Source organism: Rhineura floridana, chromosome 8 (genome assembly GCF_030035675.1).
Source record: "Rhineura floridana isolate rRhiFlo1 chromosome 8, rRhiFlo1.hap2, whole genome shotgun sequence".
NCBI lineage: Eukaryota > Metazoa > Chordata > Lepidosauria > Squamata > Rhineuridae > Rhineura > Rhineura floridana.
In genome coordinates, this window is record NC_084487.1 from 131,094,368 (window position 1) to 131,117,909 (window position 23,542).

Consider the following 23,542-nt stretch of genomic DNA (forward strand, 5'->3'; position numbering starts at 1 on the left):
GGAAGAATGGATGGAGCAAAATACAGCGAAATACTGCAAGAGAACCTGCTTCAGTCCACTAAAAAACAAACATGGGAGGAAATTCACTTTTCAGCGGAACAATGATCCCAGGCACAAGGCCAAAGCAATATTGGAGTGGCTCAAGAACAGAAAGGCAAATGTCCTACAGTGGCCCAGTCAAAGTCCTGATCTCGATCCCATTGAGAATCTGTGGCACTGTTTGAAATTTGCTGTCTACAAGCGACGTCCAACCAACCTGAACGACCTGGAGTGAATCTGCCAAAAAGAATGGGCCAAAGTCCCTCTGACACTTGGTGCAAAGCTGGTACATACCTACCCCAAAAGACTTAAAGCTGTTATTGCAGCGAAAGGTGGCTTTACCAAATATTAATGTGTGGGGGTTGAATATTTATGCAAGCAACATGTTTCAGTTTTTTATGCTTCTTACAAATGTTTCCCAATATAAAACCAATGTCACCTTACAATAATTGATTTTGAGTTCCAGTGTTTCAAAATAAAGTATCATACAGAACAAAATTACAATGTACCATTTGTAATACAGTAATATGAGAGCATTGGTCAGGGGTCTAATTACTTCTGTAAGGCACTGTATTTCTGAGAAGAAGGTGAAGTTCTAAAAGACAGTTTCCTCATCATGGCCACTCATGCCATGGTTGAAAAGCCACTGAGGAAGAGAGCCTTAGGCTCACTGCTGAACTATACAGAGGCATAGGGTCTCCCTGCCCAAGGGCAGAAACCAAATACTCTTCTCCATTCTAGGAGTTTCCAAAACACAGCTCTGCACAGGCACAGATCCCATACACAGAAATATCACTCAAAGAACTATAGTTACAAGTAAACACCCCGTTCTTTTACCAGCTCTCAGCTGCACTAATGCCATTGTACAGTCACAGCATATCCTCTCCTTTTATAGCATCAAAGGCTGCTTGATATATTGGACAAAGAGCACACAGTATTAGAAGAAAAAATAGAAGAATCCTTGTTGCAGCAATCACAGGAATATAAGGTACTTTATATATACATACTTTAGACCAGGGGTCGCCAACATGATGCTTGCAGGCACACATGCACCCTCAGAAAATTTCCCTGGTGCCCACAAGGATCCTTCCCCCCACTGAAATTAGTCTTGAAAGAAGCACTCTATTGTAGCCAATAAAACAGGTTCCAGTGTATACTTGATTATGGGGTGTGTGTGCACAATGGTGCTCACAATAATTTCTCCAGTTTGCAAATGTGCTCACAAGCCCAAAGATGTTGGTGACCCTTGCCTTAGACCTTCAGGAGTATCATTGAAATGAGTAGAGTTATTCTATTTTCTAAGAACAAATAATTTTTATTCAGTTATAAAATAAAAATATTTTATTTAGTGGTTTTGGGGTACATCAGTCTTTTCTTTAGTTTTCCTGTAGGAGCAAGCATTCTAATACTGTATTTCTACTTTATTTTATCTTTTTATTTCAAGTCCTCCCCCCCCCCCCACAACTTCTTGGAAACCAGTCAGGGATTGAAAGTCTCACAGTAGGCCAGGCTATTCAGTGCCATCCTACTTTTTATTATCTATTCTTTTTTTCAGGGTGGGAAGAGGAAGATTTGAATTGTTATGATACTTACAGTATTTAACTGTTCTTAGCAGGGGGTTCTTTTTTTTAACTTCTTTCTAAATTAAATGTTTTTTTTAAAAAAATAGCCCAGGCTTTCCCCTTAGGTCTTTTCCCCTTGCCAACGTTTAATGTACTCTCCAATTCCCCTTGGGAATGAAAATAGTGCCCTTTGGCCACACCCAGTGCCCAGAACAGCCATTCATTCCCTGCATCTCTACTTAGGGATGAGGACCGCATGTAGTCATTTGGTTAGGAGAAAAGTGTGATTTACACGAATGGGACCTTGTCTCTAAGCCTGACTGCTGGGCAGGGGATAATTTTCAGAAAAAGGTGTCAGTGGGAACTTCCCCTCACCATGTGCTTCCACCCCTGAAAATTGCCCCTCCCAGCACAGCAATTAAGTTTAGGTGGGAAAAAAATTCATGTGAATAGATTTCTTCTTCTAAGCCTAATTGCTGTGTGTCATGGTGCGGAGGCCAGAGAGAGAAGTGGAGAAGTGCAGAGCGAGAGAGAGAGAGAAGCAGGAAAGAGAAGATTAAATTACTCTGAAGGGCGTGGGTATGGCCTTACCCCATCATTGGCATGCAGCCCCCAGAATTTACCCATAAGAAAATGTGTTCCTTGAGCTGAAAAAGGTTTTCTGCCCTTGATCTCACATCTAGCATTTAAATTTGCGTCACGTGTGCCCACCATTTTTAGCAGAACCCAAGCATCTGCTAGCAGTACTCTACAACAGTAACAGTATTCATGTCTACTGAGGCTACAGTATTTTTTTAAGGTAGCATCCCTGATCCTGATTCATTGGGTTTTGTCTGGACCTGATTTCTTTATGAAGGTTCACTACCTGATTGCAAACAGGCTCTGTATCTTTAATACTGGCAAGGTCTAGGTGTCAACATACTTCAAACACCATCATAAAAACGGATTTAAAAATTCAGTGTAAGTCCGCAAGTCCAGAAACTGTTCTCGTATCTGCTGGGGAAATGCAACAAGCCTAAGAAGAAAAAGACAGAAGTTTGTGAAAAGTGTATGTTTATCTCTGGTTGCATGTGAGAGCTTCCAAGGGGGATTTGCTTCAATTGGCTATGGTCCTTCATAATTTTGTGATGTGTAAAATAAATTTTAAAAGTCAGTATAGAATCTTTGAAAGGAAAAGTTCAGCTATTCAGAGCAGGGAATTTAAGAATAACAAACTAAGTGCTTTGGAGTATGTTTTTACTTCATTTAATATGTTTATGTGGTATTTGCAGAAAATGCTGGAAAAATGCATGGAGAATGAAAGGGCAAGCAATAAGGAAGCTTTGGCAGCTGCTGCAAAGGTACCTCAGCATGCAAAAAGAGTTGATGAAATCACCTTTCAAACTATTTATAGCTGTATTTCATTGTATTGAACATGGTTGAAATGAGTATAAGGCGGTTCAAAAGAAGATTCTTTCTAATGGCACAATCGTATGCAGACCTGAGTCGAATTGAGTATAGGATTATAGTTTTCTATAACTAGAAAAATACTGAAATTTGGAATGGCTAGTGAAATACTTTTCCTGGCCCAGCAACTAATGTGACCCTCTGGTCGGTTCTAAGACTCAGCCATTTAGGGTACCTAGAATTTACCTCTTTGTTGTGACTAGAACACACATTTATTTTTTTATTGTAGTATTTATAAGCAGCAATTTTCATAGAGTACATCAAGGCAGTTTACAACACAAAAAAGGCATAAAATAGTTAAAAACAATATAAATATGAAAAACAATAATGAAAGCATCAATAATACTGTATTGGCTTTGCGGGGAGAGGTCATATTAAAAGAACTGTCTAAAAAGTTTGGTTTTTAAAAGATGCCTGAACGAAAGAAGGGATGGTTCCTGCCAAACTTCTATTGGTTGAGAGTTCCGCAGGGCAGGGCATGTCACACTAAAAGTCTCTGGTGGAGACCAACCAAACCTCAGGAGCATGGGAAACCACCAAAAGTGCTTCACGAGAAGATCTCAGTGACTGAGATGGAACATAGGGAGTCAGGCAGTCCTTAACGTACTTTGAGCCCAAGTTGTTTAAGGCTTTGTGAAGAAACACAAATACCTTGAATCTGACCTGGTAGCAAATTGGCAACTAGTGCAGCTCCTTCAGCAGCTTAGTAACATGTTGTCAATAATTTGTTCCTATAAGCAGTGCAGCCACTGCATTCTGTACTAGTTGCAGCTTCCAGACCAGATACAAGGGCAGCCCCACATAAAGCATGTTACAGTAATCGAGTCTTGAGGTTACCGTCGCATGGACTACTGTGGTCAGGCTGTCACGGTCCAAGAAAGCTTGCAGTTGGCATACCATAACAGAGCACTGGGGAGCATCAGAAGCAGAAACAGGCATGCCCTCCACCATTGTCATCCAGTACCTCCTCTGATGCTCCCGCTGCTCTTGTAGTGACCCCCCCCCCAAGACTGAAGACAGGAGCAAGTTTGATTCATTGCCACAGGAGTAGCAGAGCATTGTGTGGGGCCACTTTGAAGTGTTTGTGGATCGAACCACTGCTGTCTGCTATCACTGTAAATGGGCAATGAACAGAGGTAAAGGTGCTTCTCGTTATAGTGCCAGTAGCCTGCTGCTGCATTTGAAGAGGCAGCACCATTCTGTCTTACTTGGGGCTGAGGCAGCCAAGTCGCAGCAGCCAAGCAAGAAAGCAGTGAATGAAGAAAGAAAGCCCAAGTTTCCTACTAGTCTCCCACTCCCAACAGGCTTAGGCAGGCAACAGTATTGAGAGGGGAAAATATGGAGCCACAAGATTGCCAGACCAGATAATCAAAAGCATCAGTAAGATGATGGCATTGGACAACTAGCCAGTCAGCTTCATGGAGAATACAGGCTTCAGGAGGAAGATGGTTCTTGTGATCCCATACTACACACTGCTATGTTGCACCACCTTGTGCAGAAGGATGGTTCCCTTCTACCATGCATGCAGGGAGAAAGTGCTAGACCATCTGTGTAAGGCAAAGGTACAGATGGTGCACTTCACCTCAGGTCTTTGGAGCAGCTGGGGTGGAGTGCATGTTCATTTATATCTGACAGCTCACTGATTGGCAGCTCCAGGTACATGAGCAGCCAGCACTTCAGAGACTGTGAAGGAAGAGTATCGGTGGGTCCTCCTTCACACCAAAGTAATAGACCAGTCCCGCATGGCAGTGGAGATCGTGACTGCCATATCTGGCTGGGCATCAGCTAATCCTCAATTACATGGAGGGGAGAGTCAATATGGTCAAGGTAATGCATGATGGTAGATTTCTGGGCATCTGCCGCATCACCCACAAATTCCACCTGATTGTCAGGATGCCCTTCATTTGGTCACCAAGGCTTCTCCCTGCCTCCTCCACCATCCATGATATTCTCAAGAGCTGTGGAAGGGTTGCTTGATATTTCCACCACAATGTGAAGGACAGTAGGCTGCTGTGTAACAAGCAGGCAGAGTTGGGGCTCCCATAGCACTCGCTGATGCAGGACATGTACACATGCTGGAACTCCACCTACCTCATGCTTAGGTGTATGGTGGAACAAAAGCATCCTGTCCACAAACTCTCAATTTTCAGGGAAATTGACCGGCAGAATCCACTGGGTAGACAGCAGTGGGATGCTATTTCCCAGGTTGTGGTGGTACCCAAGTCCTTCCTGGAGGCCACAGAGGCCCTGATTGTCAGCACTGCCTTCTTCAGTGTGCGGAAGGGAGAAACAGGGGAATGCCTGCCTCAGATCTCCAAAGTTGGAGACATCGCTTGGCCTGCAGAGACAATGTGCTGCATGGCTGTCCTCCCCCCTTGTCAAACAGCTCCCCACCTTCAGTCATTTCTTCCTCTAACTTCTTCACTGCCACTTGCCTAAGCTGGCTAACCTCCCCCCTCCTTCTTTGTATGTCTAGGCCAGCCTTTCCCAACTAGTGGGCCACCAGATGTTGTTGGACCACATTTCCCATCTTTGCTGACCATTGGCAATGCTGGCTGAGGCTGATGGGAGTTGTGGTCCAACAACATCTGGTGGCCCACTAGTTGGGAAAGGCTGGTCTAGGCTATTATAATTCCAGCTGTATGATGACTGCCTATGTGATGCATGAGTGATCTCCAAGGTCATGACTTGGCAATTAAATGTTTGCTTTAATATTTATGTAATATTTACCAGAAAAGAAAATAGTGTATGTAATGCAGTACACTATACAGGTAGCACACAGATTTTGCTGACTTGGTCTGGTGCCTGGCTCCCTCCAACTCCTCTATGGCTGATTAACCTCCCATATTGCTACCTATTGCTTCCTATTCTTTATGGCTTTGTGTTTGTAAAAAAATACATATGTAAGTTTTAAAGGGGCTAGCATTATAATCCCACAATTGCTGCATGTCACAAAACGTCCTCATTAAAGGATTTCCTTGTTCAAACTAAGTTAAAAGACTCCTGCATTTTTATTTTTTGTCACTACCCCCATGTTGGGCCTCATTCGGTGCTGTCTGCTCTTTCCCTTGCAAGCTGATCATGCCTGTCTGCCAGTGACTAGCTGCCTGTCTCTGCGATAGGCTGCAATAGCTTCCACCTTCTTGCATCCTCAGCACTGCCTGTACCTGTATTGCATAGTTGTTTAATTTTCCTGGGTCAGATCATGACTGGGTAATTTCCTACAGCTATCCACAGTCACCCAATCTGTTACAGGGCCCACTAATTGCCAGTGCCTGCCTGCCAGTGCCTGTCTGTTTGCCCGAGCTGCCTTCCAGTATCTACCTCAGCTATCAAATGCATTCAGTGATCTGGTCTGGCGGTGGAAACCTCAGCTGCCTGCCTGGCTGACCCCTCCCCCTTTCTTCTCAAGCAGCTTTCCACCTTCATCTATCATTTCTTCCTCCCTGTCCTTGCATGCCTAGTGTCATTCAAATTACAGACCCTCAAGAAAGTCCTATATTGTTATTTTTCATAGTATTCCAGTTCCCTTGGTCAAATTTTATGTCCTGCAGTTTCCCATGAGTGCTGCTGCCAAACTGTTATACTGAGTACTGACCAAGCTTTTGGCAACATTCTGCCCCCTGTCTTACAGGGCCTCGAGTCAGAAGACTCCAGTATTAGTATTATTATTTTGTCACTATCTTGATGCCTCAGCCCTGGTGTCTACATCTCTTAGCATCCTGCATCTGCCTCCAGATGCTACAACACACCTTAGAAATTCCTCCCTGGCTCTTCCCACTGGCTAGGACAATTTTGTTTTTTATATTGTCAATTTCTGTGAAGAATCCTTCATCACAGATCATGGGGCTTGCTGCCCCCGAGTCAGTGTACCTGCCTGTTGAGTTGCCTCTCCAAGTCTCCTTGCCTGCTCTGTTTTCCTTCCTCTACTCATCGACTAGCCTGACATTAACATATTCTAGAGTCGGTTCTGGTTGTGGTCTCAAGGACTTTAGTCAGGGCATTGTATGATTCAGGGAGGCTGCACAGCATCACGGCTACTACATGACTGCCTTTGAGTTCCTCCCTTAAGCAGCTCCACAATTTCCAGCATGGAATTCACATGCTCCCACAGCCCCTGAACCCTTTGCAGCCTCATCCCATACAGGTTGCATAGCAGGTACAGCTTAATGTTTAAGTTTGCGTGCTCTTCTGTTGCAAAAATGCAGTTCGTTTCCCTGGTAGGCTGTCTCTGAATTACCACCAAGAATGAGAGTTAGCCAGTCATCAAGGGTTCAACCCAAATTTATTATTCTCGAGAACAGAGACACACTCACCGCTCATGCGTGAAGTGAGCTGCCTGCCATAAAACTGAACAGGCCTTGTTTTATACTTTATCTCAATACTGCTATGTGGCAATAAAAGTTACAATCAAGCAGTTTAATAAAATGAAACTTAAAGATATCACCTTTTGGGTATCTGCCAATGACATCTGCATAAACAAGATAAAGCAGAACGTCCAGCTAGTTTCTTTATTCTTATCTTAGTACATTGCAATCTGTCCCTTCAAAGTAGCTGTTCTGTAGTTCCGTTATGCGCACAATCTGGATTTTCTCAACACTTCCATTCTTGCATTCCACATGCTGTTAGCTGTACCCTCAAATGAATGAGCTGGTCATCTTCCACAAGCAGGCTGATCACTGCCTTTGCTTGCCTGTTTTTAAGGTTTTCAGCAGGTCTGTCTACGTTCAGCAGTTGCCAGAGATCATCCTTGGAGGGTAACATTTCTCTGAGCTTTCATAGCTCATAGCTGGTTGTTCCATTGTTCAGCTTTGCAATTCCCAATTTAAAGTCCAAGTTGCTTGTCATTTTGCCCACAGAAGTTTTCTCTGCTTTGGGCCTACTTTTCTGTCGGAGTCACAATCACTGGTTATAGTAGTAGTGTTTGGGGTCCATAACCTGGAATCAAGCACATAGAATTCAGAGAGATAAACTGATAATACTTTTCTGGGGGTAAACTGAACAAAGACAGCATATCATATGAGGATAAAATAACAAAGAGAGCTTTGTCTGTCTTAGATCAGGCCTACACAGGGGAAAAAACTCCTTCAGAACCATTTTTCCCTCCAGCTGTCAAAACTCAACCATCTTCCTCACTGACAGCTAACTCCCAACTGACTTGAACCTTCAGCCAATCAGAGTCTGCTGTCACCCAGACTAATAGTAGAATTAACCCCTTAGGTTACTGACTGAACAGGTCCTACTGTTGTAGTTCCAGCAGGTCTTTAACTATTTTATCTATTTTCAATTTTACTTTACTTGATCTAAAGATTGAAAAAGAAGACATAGAAGCTGCCATTTTAACAGCAGTAAAAGCAGAAAGAGAAAATATGGGAAAACTTCATGCAGCAGAAAAGGAATTATGGCAAGCAGAGAGAAACAAAAATCATGAAATGATTGCTCAAGCAATTGAAGATACAATCCAAGAGCAAAGACAAAGCAGTCAGGTGAGCTAATTTCACACACAAATTTTCTGTTACAGGACTGCACTGCTGTTTTTGTGGGCACAAGCACTGACTGCTGTATGTAGCAAAGCATTACACAATATATTTTGTCACATTATTACTATTGCTGCTGCTGCTGCTGCTGCTACTATTGCTGCCCCTACACAGCCACACCACTATGGTTAACAATCTGTGTCTGACCATACCTTACTTCACAATAAGGAGGACAGGTCTAAGGAGAGAGGGGTTTCTTTTATAACTTTTTTACTTAGCCTGCCTCTGTGTTTCTGTGGGTTCTTACCGCTTGAACTTGTTGCTGTAGCTGCTTGCAGAATTAGCGGAAGCCACTCTCTGCTCTTTGCTTCAGAGACATTGTCTCTTTTAACAGGTGTTGCTTGAAGGAGGCAGTTCCACGAGCTCTCTGGCTAGCTGTAGGACTTTTTAAGGCCAGCGGCAGAAGTGCAGGAAGTTGACCCTGAAGAGATGACACCAAAGGGTTTTGTCTCTTTTAGAGTTTGTCACAAGGGCAAGACCATCACCTTATTTAACTTGTTTTTGCTGGGGGAATGAGTTGTGTGGTGCTATGATGGGTGTGGTGATTTGTCCATACAAATATGTTTGTAGTCCCGAGACTGTCAGAGTGTGAGATTGGTTCAGTACTATACATTTAATAGCCCTGAGTGAGAGGTGGAGGGCAGGGACCTTTGTTACTTTCCAGGTGAGAGCTGGGGTGAGCACTTGAGCAAACTGCTAGGACTGTTAACACCTGTTTCTACTGTTACTGTCTTCAGTTGCGTTTGCCTTTTTATATGTTTCACAATCTTCTCTGCTGTGTTTTTTCCCTACTTCTTACTCCTTTCTTCTGCCCTGACATCCCAGTAGCCCTTTTCTCTCTCTCTCTTCCTCTTACATTTCCAAACTGTCCTTCTTCTGTATCTTCACACACGCAGTACCAGAAGCATACTCACTTTTTCTCTCAGTCCCACTCCTCTTGGCTCTTCAGCTTTCTTAACTTTACACATCCATGCCTCAGCTTGTGTTCTCTTCAGCTCTTTCTCTCTCTGTTCCATGCTTTCAAGCTTTGTTGTCTCTTCCAGTAGCCAATCGATGCCTTGCACGCTCTCCTCCCAGTTTCTCTTTTACATGCAAGTGCACCCAGCCACTTGCTCTGCTGCTTTGCTCTCCCTTTTCTTCCCACTTCTCTCCAGGGTTTCTCTAAGTTGGTTGGCCTCAGGATTCACCCTCACCGCTCCACCCATGTTTCTCTTTTCATCCCATGGGCAGTGTCCTTCTCTTGACTCCTGCCAGTGCCCCTCCCTCCCTGGGAGGATCACCAGCATGGGAAGGGAACGTCACTACTGTTACCACACCCTCTCCTTGCATAAAACATGCCAGCTTCATAAACTATTGTTTGAAAATTAAACAAAGTTAAAACAAACCATAGTTTGAATTCAAAACAGAAGCAAGAGCTTCAGCTATTCCAGAGTGTGGAAGGGGGAAGCATGAGAAACCAAGCTGTCTGCACTGTTATTCTCTTAACAATAATCCATAGTTTATCTTTGTGTCTGTACAAGGCCAGTGTGTATGAAGCCATTCCTTAAAAGTTCTTAAAACTTTGAGTTTTGTAACTTTTTCTTATAAAAACAACTTATTTTCTCTACAGACATCTTAAATGGTATCTCAGTTCAAGTTCTCCAAGTAACTTAATAAATTGGAAATATTATTCCTTGTGGAGACATAAATATGACATTGATAAATTATATTAGATCACCAGGGGAATGTTGAACATTTTCTAGAGCAGTATCTGCAGCAGATGTACAGTATAAGTGAGCCCAAAAGATTGTTTGTTTCCTTTGAGCATGGTATGCTGAGATTACTATTTCAAACATATGTTATCCAGGTGGATAAGTGAAAATTATAAAGGAGACTTATTATATTCAAAGGAAGGCCTTTGCATAAAACTTAGTTTTTTGGAATGTAATATGGGTGAAAGAAATGTGACTTCCTAAAATAAGTAGAGTTCTGATTACAGTAATACGCTTGCGTTTCCTCTGCAGCTTCATGATCTTTTACCACATATTGAAATATCATTGGTGTGGATGTTGCATGCTGTGCAAGCAGGATGGTGTGCTGGCAATGTTCCACTGTTTTTGTTCTATCTTTAGAATTTTGCTTATATTTGACATGGACCTTTTAAAGGCCAATTCATATATAGTAGCTGTCAGAATAAATCCTTGGATGATTCTTCCTTCAGTGTTTGATTTTTTAAAAAAACTCAAACCATTTGTGTGTTACCAACTAAAAAGGGATAAAATTTATGTTCCGCAACTATAGTCCACTTTTTTAACTTTGTTTATGTATAAAATGTTTATCTCACTTATTTCATATCAAATCTAAAACACTTTACATAGCAGATTATTCAGGGATGTTGGAGATGAGAGAAGATTTACTTTCAAACAATGGAAATTAATGGAAAGTAAGTAAATGTGCAGCTATGTTACAATCAGTGGAGTTTACTTCAAAGTAAATATACTTGGGACTGAAGTATTGGTCATATATTTATTAAAATATTTATATCTGCTGTTTGGGGAAAAAGATCTCCAAGAAGCTCACAGGTTTAAAATCCAAATTAAAACAATGATAAAACCAAAATAAATGAATAAAGCAAAGCAAGTGAATAATCCATTTGATAAGCAGTAGAAAGTAAACAGAACACAAACATTCTTTCAAACTCAGATTATCTCTAGGGTCCCCTGAAAAAGGGCAGCCTTTATTTTTTTACTAAATAATTACTGTCTTTTTCCCAACCAGAGAAGCAGACTCAGAACTCGGTGACCCAGGTTTTACACAAAGCTTTATTCCAGAAGTCAGCACAGGAATGCAGCATCAGGCATTCTAGGCATGATTCAGGATACAGAGCACAAACAGGCTATCTCAGGATACAAACTAGGCACATGGAGGCAACAGCAGGCTGTTGTCACAATGATCTTATCTCATCCAGCCACTCTAGTGTGTAAGAGAAGTGGACGGGCACATTACAAGGTGAAGGCTTCTTCTAGGAGGACAGCATTTTTTTTTAGCTGGAGCTGTCTCTTTTCTAATCTTCGTGACCTTGGTGAAAGCGTAATCTCTGACTCTGACATACTGCTTTCACTTTGCTCTCTCTGGAAGACTCCAGGCTGCTCATTAAGTTTTATCTGTTCAACAGCTAGATCTTGACTGGGCATTAGTCGAAATTCCTTTCTCTCTGTCATAAATGTGGGGAGGGGGAGTATGGGCATTGTTTGACTCCTCAGACTCAGAGCTGCCAGAGATTTCTGGGAACACTTCTCCTGTGTTTTCCGCAGCACCCTCCTTGATATCTGTTACCCACTCATCATCCGCCCACTCTTGCCACAGGTTCTTCTTGGGGTCCATAGCAGTAACAGAGAGGTGGAGTGAACTTTCTCAGGGAGGAGCCTCACAGCTTTAGTTCCATTTTCAAAAAGGTCTCCTAAGACAAACTTTGTGGGAGTCCTCAAGACTACCTGCATCTGCTCCTATAGGGAAATTGTTGGGCAGCCTGATGGGTAGTGATAAAAGAATCTCTATTCTTCGTTGTGGTCTTTGTGCAGCCCCACTTAAGACTTCCATAATTTTTATTCCATTTTACAAAACGAACATGCATATTTTAAAACAAAATTAACAACAAGAAAAATGAAAGTACTACATTCATAATTTGGTATACAATATATAATCTCAAATATTTTGAATCTTAATAAAAATGTTTTAGCCAGTATTCAGTAAACATTGACCAATTAAGTCTAAACATTTTATATAGTTTCTGTTCTTGCACACAGCTATATTTGGAATGTGGCCTTTCCCACCCTTTGGGTCTCCAGATGTTGCTGCACTACAACTCCCATCAGCCCCAGCCAGTGTGGTGAATGGTCAGGAATTATGAGCACTGTAGTTCATCAACATGTGGTGCCCCAAAGATTGGGAACAGTTGTTCTAAAATTAGGCAATGATCTCCAGGAAGAGGCAACAGCAGATCTGCTGGGGGGGGTAGATCTATGACTGTGGACAGAAAAAACCAGTGCTGGATCAAATGCAGGAGCAAGAGGTTCAGGTCCATAGCAGTAATCCTGCAGCTAACAACAAGAACAAATTATCCCGGTGCTGGCTTGCTACAACTGCCATAACTTTATTGTCTGGCCTGGAGCATAAAGACAACAGCCCCACATTCTGGGTATTGTAACATGCCTCTTAAGGGCCAGTGCTGATTCTCAGTACAATGGGTGCAGTACCTTGGCTTCAGCTAAATGGCTTCCTTTAGCAGCATGAGCATTGTGAACAAACTCATATGTATGCCTAATTAGTAGGGAATGGGGAGAAATTAGATTCAGTTGCATTTAAAGCCAGATTTATCAAATTCAAACTCTCTGAAACAATGCAAGAATCAAAACAGCCATCCTTCAAAATTCGCACATCTGAATTTTGTGATGCAGTTCTCCAACCAAAGAATGTTTATAAAAATGTATATGTAAGAAATAAGTGTGCATTAAAATGAATATATTAGTGAAAGTAACATAGATGTGTATTTTATTAGGAGAAATTGCTTGCAGAACTATGTACACTAGTCAAAACTGCATTCAAAAATTTGCACAAAAATGTTGAAAAAATTTCATGAAGTTTTTTTTTAAACATATTTCTGCAAAAATGTGAAAACCCAAATTTAAGATTGGAAAAAATGAGAGAACCGAAGTTAATAGATCCTTCCATCCCTATTAATTAGTTTCCAAAATCTTTGCCATATCTAGTGTAAGTATAAGCCTCTGTTTGCCCATTAATTTACTCTATTGAGAGCAAAGTATTTCCTTCCAAGTAGCATCTTCCACTAGTAATTGGATTAAACCTCACTTTAATTTCCTTGGGAAAGTACCAATGCCTGTTCCCAAGGGGACACTTTGGTCACCTGGATAGATGTTCTGATTGGCTAGAGAATCCCTTGCAACCAACCTGCACCTCTTCAATGTTATGCCTGCTGACAATTCAGCACTTGTGCCATTTGTCTTTAATGATTCCTCAACTCCAGATTTGCCACTAACAAAAGAACCAAGAACAATGAAGCTTTGCTACAAACGGGTTCACCTTTCTGATCCTACACCCCACCAGAGACTTCCACGGCTGTGTCTTCTACGGATTTCCTTAGGAAAATTTAGGAGGCTGAAACAAATATATGTCATGTCTTGCTCAAGGTGCTGGTAATATGTGGAGAATAAGGAAGCACTTGCAGATGTGTCTCAAAATATGGGGGGTGGATATAGTGTAGTATTATTATATTTATTAGCTGCTTTTCTCATCAAAGATATCCAAAGTGACTTACATTAAAACCAGTTAGAAATACACAACCAACAAAACCTAGAAAATACAGCTATACATTAAAAACCAGTTAAAAACAAACACAATCAACAAAAACGTAAAAAACCCCACATCAAATACAAATGGAGAACAGGCCTACAGATCCCTCCCCAGTAAAAGAGGCCAGGAATAGGCAAAACCGCACATACCAAGTGCCAAAGGCCTCAATGAAAAGGAAGTTTTTTGCCTGGTGCCTGAAGATAGTTCAAGATGGCTCCAGATGTCCCTCACTGGGAAGAGCATTCCACAACTAAGAGCCATCACTAAAAAGGCCCATTGCAGTTGAGGGGTGAAATAAAACACAGAGACGTCAGCTTGGGTTGAACAAGGGCCACTTTATTTAAATTATAGAACAAAACCCAATTTAAAGTGACCTGCAGAGGGAAACCTAGGTGCGGGAACTGTCTATAAGCAAGTAGCTTGCCATACAGCTCTCGGGCGACCAGCCCCTGCTGGGGCAAGGGCAAGCCCATCTGCTTACCCTTTACCCCAGCCACACCCTGCAGGTGAGTAGGGGGGCCTTCCCACATCATCCCCACCCAGGGCCGTATAACCCCTGGGTAGATGAGGATAAGTTGGCCCCAGAAGCAGCCCATATCCTGCCCTCGAGCCGTAAAGCCCTGAGAGACAGGCCTCTGGAACCGCCAATCACCTCCAAAGGTGCCTAAGGGGGCCACCTAGCTGTCCTTACCTATTTCCCTTCCCGCCACAAAAGGGGGACAAATCTCTATTTTGTCCCCCTTTACCCCACTGCCGAGAAACATCTCTCGCAGACACCCCTGCAGGTCGCCCAAAATAAGTCGTTACCTGCATGAGACAGGTGAACGCCATTGGCCCTGTACAGTTCACCCTTCCAGTGCTGAATGCGGGGGTGCGGAATGGCCAACCCCCCCTGCCCAAGAAGAGCCCACCGAATTTGCCGGTTGACCTTCTTCCATGCATGATCAATTCCAGCTGGATCCCATATGCCGCGCCATGTCTGACCACATCAGACGCACCAAAGGCCAACACTGCCTTATCACTTGCATGTCCTTACATGCCTGTACGCTGAGGGCCTTGCCCTGCTTCACGCTGCGGTCATTACCACCGAGGTGGATGACCATTGCCTGCAGAAATATCTGCACCACACCTTGCTGGAACAGAGCGGGTAGGAGCCACTCCCCATGCATTCCTTGCCGGTCCAGCCACTGCACAACAGCCCCTCTACTGAGGCCCAACTGCGAGCCCATGCTCGAATTCGCTGCCCTCCAGGGTGCCCGGAAGACCATGCTGTGGCCACATATTATGATGTGCATCTGCTCCATCCCTGTCCAGCAACCTGTCAAAACAATGAAGATTGTGAGGCCGCTACATTCCCTTGCCCTCTACAAGTGGGGAATATAGCCCTTGTACGCATCAGAGGACCAAAGTCCCACGCCCTGTACCAGTGCCTGTGGGAAACTAAAACCTGCTGCCGTAAAAGCAGCCCCAATTCGAGATGAATAGGTTCCAACTGTAAGGTGTCGTACCCCAGCCCCTACAATGCTCGTTTGTGAGGCTGCCGCATCCCCCTGCCCTCTAAAAGGGGGGAATATAGCCATTATATGCATCAGAGGCCCAAAGTCCCACGTCCTGTACCAGTGCCGGGAGGAAACCAAAAACCTGCTGCCATAGAAGCAGCTCCCATTTTAATTGCATAGGTTCCAGACTGGAAGGGGTCATACCCCAGCCCCTGCAATGCTTGTTTTGTTAATGCCAAAACTGGTATTGTTGACCCAGACAGGCATACATGGCCTATAGCTAGGGGGTCCAGATTAGCCTGGGTGAATAAATATCCTTTGGCAGAGGTACACCTCTGGTCCGTTCTAGACCTTCCACGTTGAGCAAGCATAACCCCCCCTCCCTGGAAACATCAAAACTGGAGGGCATGTCGAGAGAGGTCTCACGTAGAGCCAGCCACCACCTCTTTTCTCCTGGAAGCCTCAAAACAGTGTATGAGCCACTGCCTGGAATAGCTTGGGTCTTCACGGAAGGAACAGACCATTTCCCACTGGTCCACTACACCCATAAAATGTCCAGCGAGAAGGGTCGATGGGGATAGGGAAAAACCGGCAGCCTGGCTAAGAAAGCTTACCTCTAAGTGTTCCCACTGCCATGCCCCTTCTCATGCCGTGCCGTCTATCAGGAATATCAGCAGGTGAATACCTGTTTCTGGAAGCTGGCGAGCATGCTGGGGGCAATGTAACCCATTGAATCCAAGGGAATTCCAGCGCGCAGCTCACGGGATTAGCCCCCCTTCACACTGCCCCTGCTGCCCTATTCTGCATTCTGATAGCTGGTGATCATGCTAGGGCAATAGATAGGCTTATGGCCTTCTCTGACTCCCTGCATAAACTTCTCCCAGAACAACAGGACAGGCAAGGGCCATGAATTCTAGTGTTCCTAATTATAAGAGAGTTATGAGACCCGACCCCAGGCCATGAGCTCTTCTGTCCAAAAGTCGCCTTCCAACCCCGGAAAAGAGTTAATGAAAGGTAACATTCATAGTTAAAACCCCTTCCCGAATCCAGGCTTGCAACCGCAGGAAAGGGAACCACACGGCCAGGTCGGTGCATAAGGCAGCCATAACCCTGAATTCGTAGTATGGGTGTTCAAGCCCCATCATAGCATAATAACCCCATTAAAAGACCCCTAACATCAAGAGGGCCGAAAGGAAACACTTCATGGTCCCAATCCAGGATCTCATCTGGGACGGTTCAAGCTTGCCCCTGTGCAGCTTTCAGCCCTGGGCAAGAGTCAATCTTGTTACAGAAATGTGAACACCGGGGCCGGATCCTTCATACTATAAGCTGAAACCTCAGGTGCTAACATGCCTCCCACAAGCTGCCATACCTATGAACATCCACTCAGACATATAGTGCCCCACTGCTTAGGAGCCCACTTGTCTCCTGACTGCCCCCTCACGGAAGGCTCTGAAGCACTCCATGCGAGAATTATAGCATTCCGTAGGTAATGTTCTGCCACTACAAATGCATAAGGCATATGCGCGCACTATGATGATGGAGTGCAGCTCACTGATCCTAGACTAACTAGTGTGGACCCCTCACTGCCTGCCCCTTTGACTAAGATTGGCGTGACCAAGTGTACTTCTGTACATTCTGACCACAGCCGTTATTGCCATGACTAAACGGGGTGAAGATTGTAGGCCATGAGGGCCAGCCGTGAGTTGGAGGCCATGAAGGCCAGCCAGGAGTTGGGGTATGAGACTGGGAAACAAAAGGCAAACACCATAACATAACAAACCTCCCCTTAAACCGGGTAGCCTGCTAACCTAGTTCATAGTACCCAGAGTCTAACTGGGGAAGGGACACCTGTCCCTAAGCAGCCGGTGGCTCCTTCTTACCCTTTTGAAGGCCTCTTGCCTCCTATCTCCCTGTTGCACATATCCGTTGAACATGACCCAGCAGTGTGATGCTGCAGCAAAAAGGGCAAACGCGGTTTTGGGCTGCACAAACAGAGCTATAGCTTCCAGGTCGAGGGAAGCAATAGTCCCACTATATTCTGCATTAGTCAGGCCTCATCTGGAACACTGCGTTCAGTTCTGGGCGTCTCATTTTAAGAAAGATATAGACAAGTTAGAGCGGGTTCAGAAGAGGGCAACGAGGATGATAGCCGGTATGGAGAACAAGTCTTATGAGGAAAGGTTGAAGGAACTTGGCATGTTCAGTCTGGGGAAGAGAAGGCTGAGGGGTGACATGATTGCACTCTTTAAGTACCTGAAGGGCTGTCACATAGAGGAGGTTACAGATTTGTTCTCTGCTGCCCCAGAGGGTAGGGCTAGGTCTAATGGTTTTAAGTTGCAGGAGCATAGATTCAGATTGGACATTAGAAGGAACTTCTTGACAGTAAGGGCAGTTCAGCAATGGAACCGACTGCCTAGGGAGGTGGTGGGATCCCCTTCGCTGGATGTCTTCAAGCAGAGGCTGGACAGCTATCTGCGGGAGATGCTCTAGCTGTGGACTTCCTGCTGTGAGCAGGGGGTTGGACTCGATGGCCTATAAGGCCCCTTCCAACTCTATGATTCTATGGTGCTAGCATCAACCCTTTTTCCCCAGGGATTGGCACTGTAAGGCAGCTGCTAAGATCTCACTGCCTCAGGTAAACTCACAGACACTACTTGGGAGCAGCAGCTCCTTGGAGTTATAAGCCCTCCCCCCCACTTTGTGCCATGCACAGCAACACCTCCTTCTCAGAAGTCTGGTGGCACAGGGCAATTGCTGCTCTCGCGCCTCAGAAAGTGAGTAGTGTTGCTCAGAAAGTGAGTAGTCTTCCTCATTTGCATTGTCTTCCGTGGCAGTTCAGTGCTCCTCATCCTTGCTGTTACACAGCCAGGCCTAGAGCAAGAGGGCAGGCATGGCACTGGAGGCAGTGGCAACTGCTCTTGCCCCTGCCCCCCCTCTAATTGGCATGGCAAAGAGAACTTGGAACAAAGGGGCATCTAGAGAGAAAGGAGGCAGGGGAAAAGAGTATAACCCCAGACAGCACATGCTGAGGACTAGGCCCTATGCTGCTGCCAGAGATCAGCCTCTGCCTGTTCACTTGTTTTCCCTTGTACGTTTTGTCTCAGGTTCTACAAATGCTAGAAACGTACTATTTTTAGTTTTATTTTTTAAATGAAAGCTGGGAGCATTATTCACCCAGGAAGGAACAAGTGCCCCCTTGGCCTCTCCATTGGGGACGCCCATGGCTCACGACCTGCTTGCGAGCTTCCCATTTGGTTGGCCATTTTGAGAACAGAGCCCTGGACTAGGTAGGCCTCTGACCTGATCCAGCAGGGCTCCTGTTATACCCACTCTGTCGCCCTGGATGGCGCCTCTGCCACTCTCTACTTATGGCCGCCCATGGTTGCCCCTCCCCGCTCCTTGCCCCCACCGCCGCTGGGGGTGGGCATCTCCCCCCCGCTTTGGGGGCCTTTCCTATCCCTTTTGGCCCCCCTTTGTCCTTTCTTGGGTGGCATATCTAGAGGGAGATTGGGGCCCCGCTTACAAACGACGTGATTTCAAAACGTTGTGAAGGGGCCCGCCTGCTTATTCTATACCCCCTCCCGGCACCCAATTATCCAGGAGGGGAGCCTAATTGGCCTGTACGCGGCAAGGATTGATGGTTGGGGTTGTGCACAACCTACCCCCGCGTTAATTAAAATTAAAATTTAAATTTAAAAATTGCCGGCCAAAGGCCGTCTCGCCTGTGGTCCTCGCCGCTGCTGGCTCCGATCCTGCGCTGCCGCCTCGTAGTGACTGCACTGCCGCTGCCGGGCCTCCCAAGGCCAGGAGCCTCGCTGCGTAGGCCTTGGTGCCAGCCACCAAGCCTCACTATGCACCGCCTCGCTATGCGCCACCTCTCCGCCGCTGCCTCCCTGTCTCCCGACGAGGCTGGGGGGGGCTCGCCGCCGCACAGTCAGCCTGGCCTCAGAAAGCCTCCGGAGGCACACGTGCACCGGCAAAGGAGTCGCGCCACGCCGAAGCTGTCGAGCAGCAGAGGAAGGTGGAAGGGGCGGCTGGACTCAAATAGTCCTATAGACCCTGCCCCTTCCGCTGCACGTCGCGCCGACGTCACGACATTGCCCCATTAACAGATGGGGACAGCGTCTTCACCCCCACCTGCAATCATGCCCCGCTCGTCAGCTGCGCGGCGAGCGGAGCTTCATTTCTGGTGTTGCCACCTTCCAGACCTCCCATGGAGGGAGGGCACATGACAAAGGGGCCTCTTGTGATTGCAGGGTTTGGGTTTGTTCATAAGAGGAGAGGTGGTGCCTCAGGTATTGGGAACCTGAGTTGAATTAGGCTTTAGAGGTCAAAACCAGCATTTTGAATTGAGCACACTCCACTAGAGCCTTCCATGATTGTCTCCAATTAAACTAATTGATAGCCAGTGCAGTCGTCATAACCTTTTTTAATTTTCATTTTTTTAACTTAAGCTTTACAACATATTTCAAAGATACATAAGACTATCTCTACACCGTGACAAGAAACCATGGAGGATACATCATTTGTCTGCAGTAAAATCCATTAACTGTCCCGTCCAGAGCCGAAGGAATGAGGCTGAAGTGTGGGTGGAAGTAAATCTCGTTTTATTAGAGTAATGGATACATCAAAAGCATTGCGCTTCATAGGAAACCCTGCGCTAACTTACTAGAATCCCTAACTATACTCTAGACATGCTCTGCAGCGTGTGAAGGAAGTTGACTCAACGACTCCCCACTTCAAGTGGCAAGCTTATGAAGGGAACGTTTTCGAACGTAATCTCTGACTCCTACGTAATTCCTGTCTTTCCCCTGTCCGTTTCTCATGGCGGCGGGAGCGCGGGGACAGAGGGCGTGCTTCCAACGGCTCATCGGAAGACACCTGCTCCTGAGCAACAGACTCAAGGTCAGGGGGCTGTGCCACACTGGAATCCTCCTGGGAACTGCTTGGCAAGGGAGGAGCTGGCACTGTCTCTGGAGCTTCCCCCAACAAGTCTTCTGCATCAGCTGGGGGTAGTGCTCTCTGTTCCTCTGAGAGTGCGGTAACCGTGGGAATTGGCTGGTGTGCAGGCAGACCCCCTCCCGCAAGGTCCTGTCCAGACTCAACAATTCCCAACTCTGCTTCCTCTGGCGGCGGAGGTGCCTGAAACTCATGCCTCCCCCTTCCCTGTCCATTCTGGTTTAGCTGAGGCTCAACATTAACCAAGTGTACATACTTCACAGATGGAAGTTACTTAAGATAGCCAAATATATTTGAAAGCACTCAATTATTCAATTATGAGTTCATGTAACTCATTTTCTGTTTGTTATATGCCTTCAAGTCGATTGAAAGGGGTGTGTCTGCCACTGAGAAGAGTCTTCTAAGGTGCTTCCTTGTCTTTTTCTGCTGGTTGGAGGCAATCGAAGTGAAAGGAGGTGAGTCAGCCACTGAGAAGACTTTTCTCGGTAGCTAACACACTCCCCTTTCGTGCTGATTAGCTCTTAGGGACATCTGTTGTGGGAAAAGGCATTAACAAAGGTAGAGAAGCAGAAAGCAGTATTCAAATCTGGCCCTATTATACTATAATCTTAGAAGGAGCATGGCTGTGACTAACATGAAGGGGCCCTTCCCTTCTGAATTTGCCACTATGCTACTGTCTCGAAGTGACCTTTGGCCATTGGCTATGCTGGCTGGGGCCAATGGGACTCCCTGGTTGGGTATTGAGGCAGGCAAGAGCTGGACAAACAGGAAAAGACTGAATTGAACAGAAAATGACATGCCTACCAAGTATGGACAGGGAAGCTTCAGATTTTGGACAGTGCGATCCGGATATGCACTCTTGGGGGGACAATTCAAATTAGGAAAATGTGGATTTTAAGCAACAGCATGGATGAGCCCAGTGTTTAGAAAAGGTGCTGGGAGAGTGTCCTTTTGCAGGAGGTGCACAAAGGCCCCCAATGCAGTGTTGGAGTCACTTTACTGACATGAAAAGTTTTAGGATACAAAGCTCTTTCTCTACTAACAAACTCCTCGACCCCCACACTCTGCCAGTTTCAGTTTCCAGCTATATACTGATAAGACAGCTGGTTGTCCTGGCAACGTGTCCTTGAGGAGTGCACGTCCACTCCAGCCTTGTGAGCTACTTGGCCTTGTAACTCTGCCATGGAAAAATACTATTAGGAACTTTTTACTTGCCAACACCCCCCACCTATTTTTCCATAAGCAGCACCTTTTACATTTGTTCACATTTTTGCTTCCATTTGTCATTACATTTACATTTCTTGCATGATATATTATCCTGTTTACATTAACATCAGTTCTGTTTCATTATTTTTATTACATTCATTTCTGCATTTACTTATATCATTTTCTTCCACATGATACATCTTTTTTTTTTCAGTTTACATGTTCAGTTCAGTGCACTTCTACATTTCTTTGTTCCTTTATTTTTCAGAGGTTTTACAAACATCATCAGTTTATCTCTTTGGGTTTTACACACTCCAAGTATAATGTGTCAGCATCCATTACCCTGTGTGTTTGTGCTTCAATCCCCTTTACTGTGGCAATCCTAAATCTGTCAGGCAGCACACTCACATTTGCCCTTCCAGAACGTCTCAACATTTGCTTGTCACTTTTACCCAGGTATTCTTTTACCCCTGTTTCTCTGTCATGTACTGTGGGTGCATTTGTACTAGACTTGGCTTCAGTGTTTCTTGCTGACACAATTGCTTTGGTTTGCTGACACACATTACAGGCTACATATTTACCACAATTTCTCAATGTCACATCTTTACTATTTTCAGTTGCTTTCACCACATTTTGATATCCTATATGTCCCAATTTTCTGTGCCATAAATGTACACAATTATTGTGGGGTTTCTCATTGGCACATATGAGTACATGATTTGTTTGTTTGAAGTGTAAGAAGAACAATGAGTTCCTTACTATTCCTTTCATGAACATTTTGTCCCCTTTCATGACTTGACATGAGCCCCTTTGAAACAACACATTGAACCCCATTCCATTAAGTTTAGAAACTGACATTATGTTATTTTCAATGTCAGGAATAAACAGCACGTCTGTCATAATCGTATTAAAACCTGCTAATTTCACTGTACCCCTACTTTTGATAAGTTTCTTAGTTCCATCAGCCATTATCACATGATCCTCTACATCACAAAATGTATGAAACATTGATTTATCTTTGATTATGCTATTTGTAGCCCCACTGTCAAGAGCCCATAAAACATCACATTTATTTCCCTGCTCATTGTTAATACATTGCTTTTTCTTACTAGCATATATCACCTGTACACATGGTTTTCTTCCTCTTTCTCTTCTTGCTTCACAATTCCTTTGAAGATGTTGCCTGGAACCACAAAAATAACATGCCTTATGTCCATACATTCTCTCCTGTTCAGCTCTGTAGTCCAGCTTTCCCACGTGTTTAGACTCAGTCCTTTCTTGCTTTGCCATTTCTTTCCTTCTTTGATACTCCTGCAAAAGTTTGCCTTCTATGTAATCCATGGTTAGGTTTGCGTCATTCATCGCTTCTATAGAACTCACCAGAGCATCATAACTGGAATCCAGACTTGATAACACAATATAAACTTTTTGTATTTGGGAATGTTCAACGTCACATTCCGTCAATTCATCAAATAGTCTATTCATCTCCAATAAGTGCTCTGACATGGTTGTATCTCCAGATAAGCGCATCTGATATAATCTTCTGGCAAGATAAATTTTACTACTAGCAGTCTTTTTCACATGAATATTTTTCAAAGTTTCCCAGGTTTCCTTTGCTGTTACTGCATCACGCACGTGCAGTAGTTGAGAATCATCAATAGCAAGAACAATTAACGCCTTTGCCCTTTCATCCAGCCTTCTCCAGTCTGCTGGAATTGGCACCACGGCGGGTGGGTCATCTGCGATTACATTCCAAACTCCTTCTTTCACTAGCAGCGCCTGCATTCTCTGTTTCCAACTGCCATAATTTTTCCCTGTCAGCCTTTCCAAGGGAATCCCGGCCGATAACGTAACAGACATACTTTCACTTTTCACAGTTCACCGCCTTTGTAATTTAGAGCTTCTCACCTCCGTCCTTCAGTCAGTTATTCCCACGGCTCTC

The 23,542-nt window shown here is 44.8% G+C and overlaps 1 protein-coding gene across 5 annotated transcripts in view; it reads left to right on the forward strand.

The window, feature by feature from the left end:
• Nucleotides 1–23,542, forward strand: part of CCDC91 (coiled-coil domain containing 91) — a 178,154-nt gene that overhangs the window by 124,923 nt on the left and 29,689 nt on the right. For 4 of the 5 annotated variants that reach the window (XR_009757622.1, XM_061582527.1, XM_061582525.1 and 1 more), the window contains 3 exons: nucleotides 935–1,027; nucleotides 2,873–2,941; nucleotides 8,357–8,533. Coding sequence is in view for 4 of the 5 variants with exons in the window: in XM_061582527.1 (XP_061438511.1) it covers nucleotides 935–1,027; nucleotides 2,873–2,941; nucleotides 8,357–8,533 (339 nt within the window). In the remaining variant the exon portion in view is untranslated. Of the gene's footprint in view, nucleotides 1–934; nucleotides 1,028–2,872; nucleotides 2,942–8,356; nucleotides 8,534–8,918; nucleotides 10,692–23,542 lie in introns of those variants that run through there. The other variant, XM_061582528.1, reaches the window with a different exon arrangement.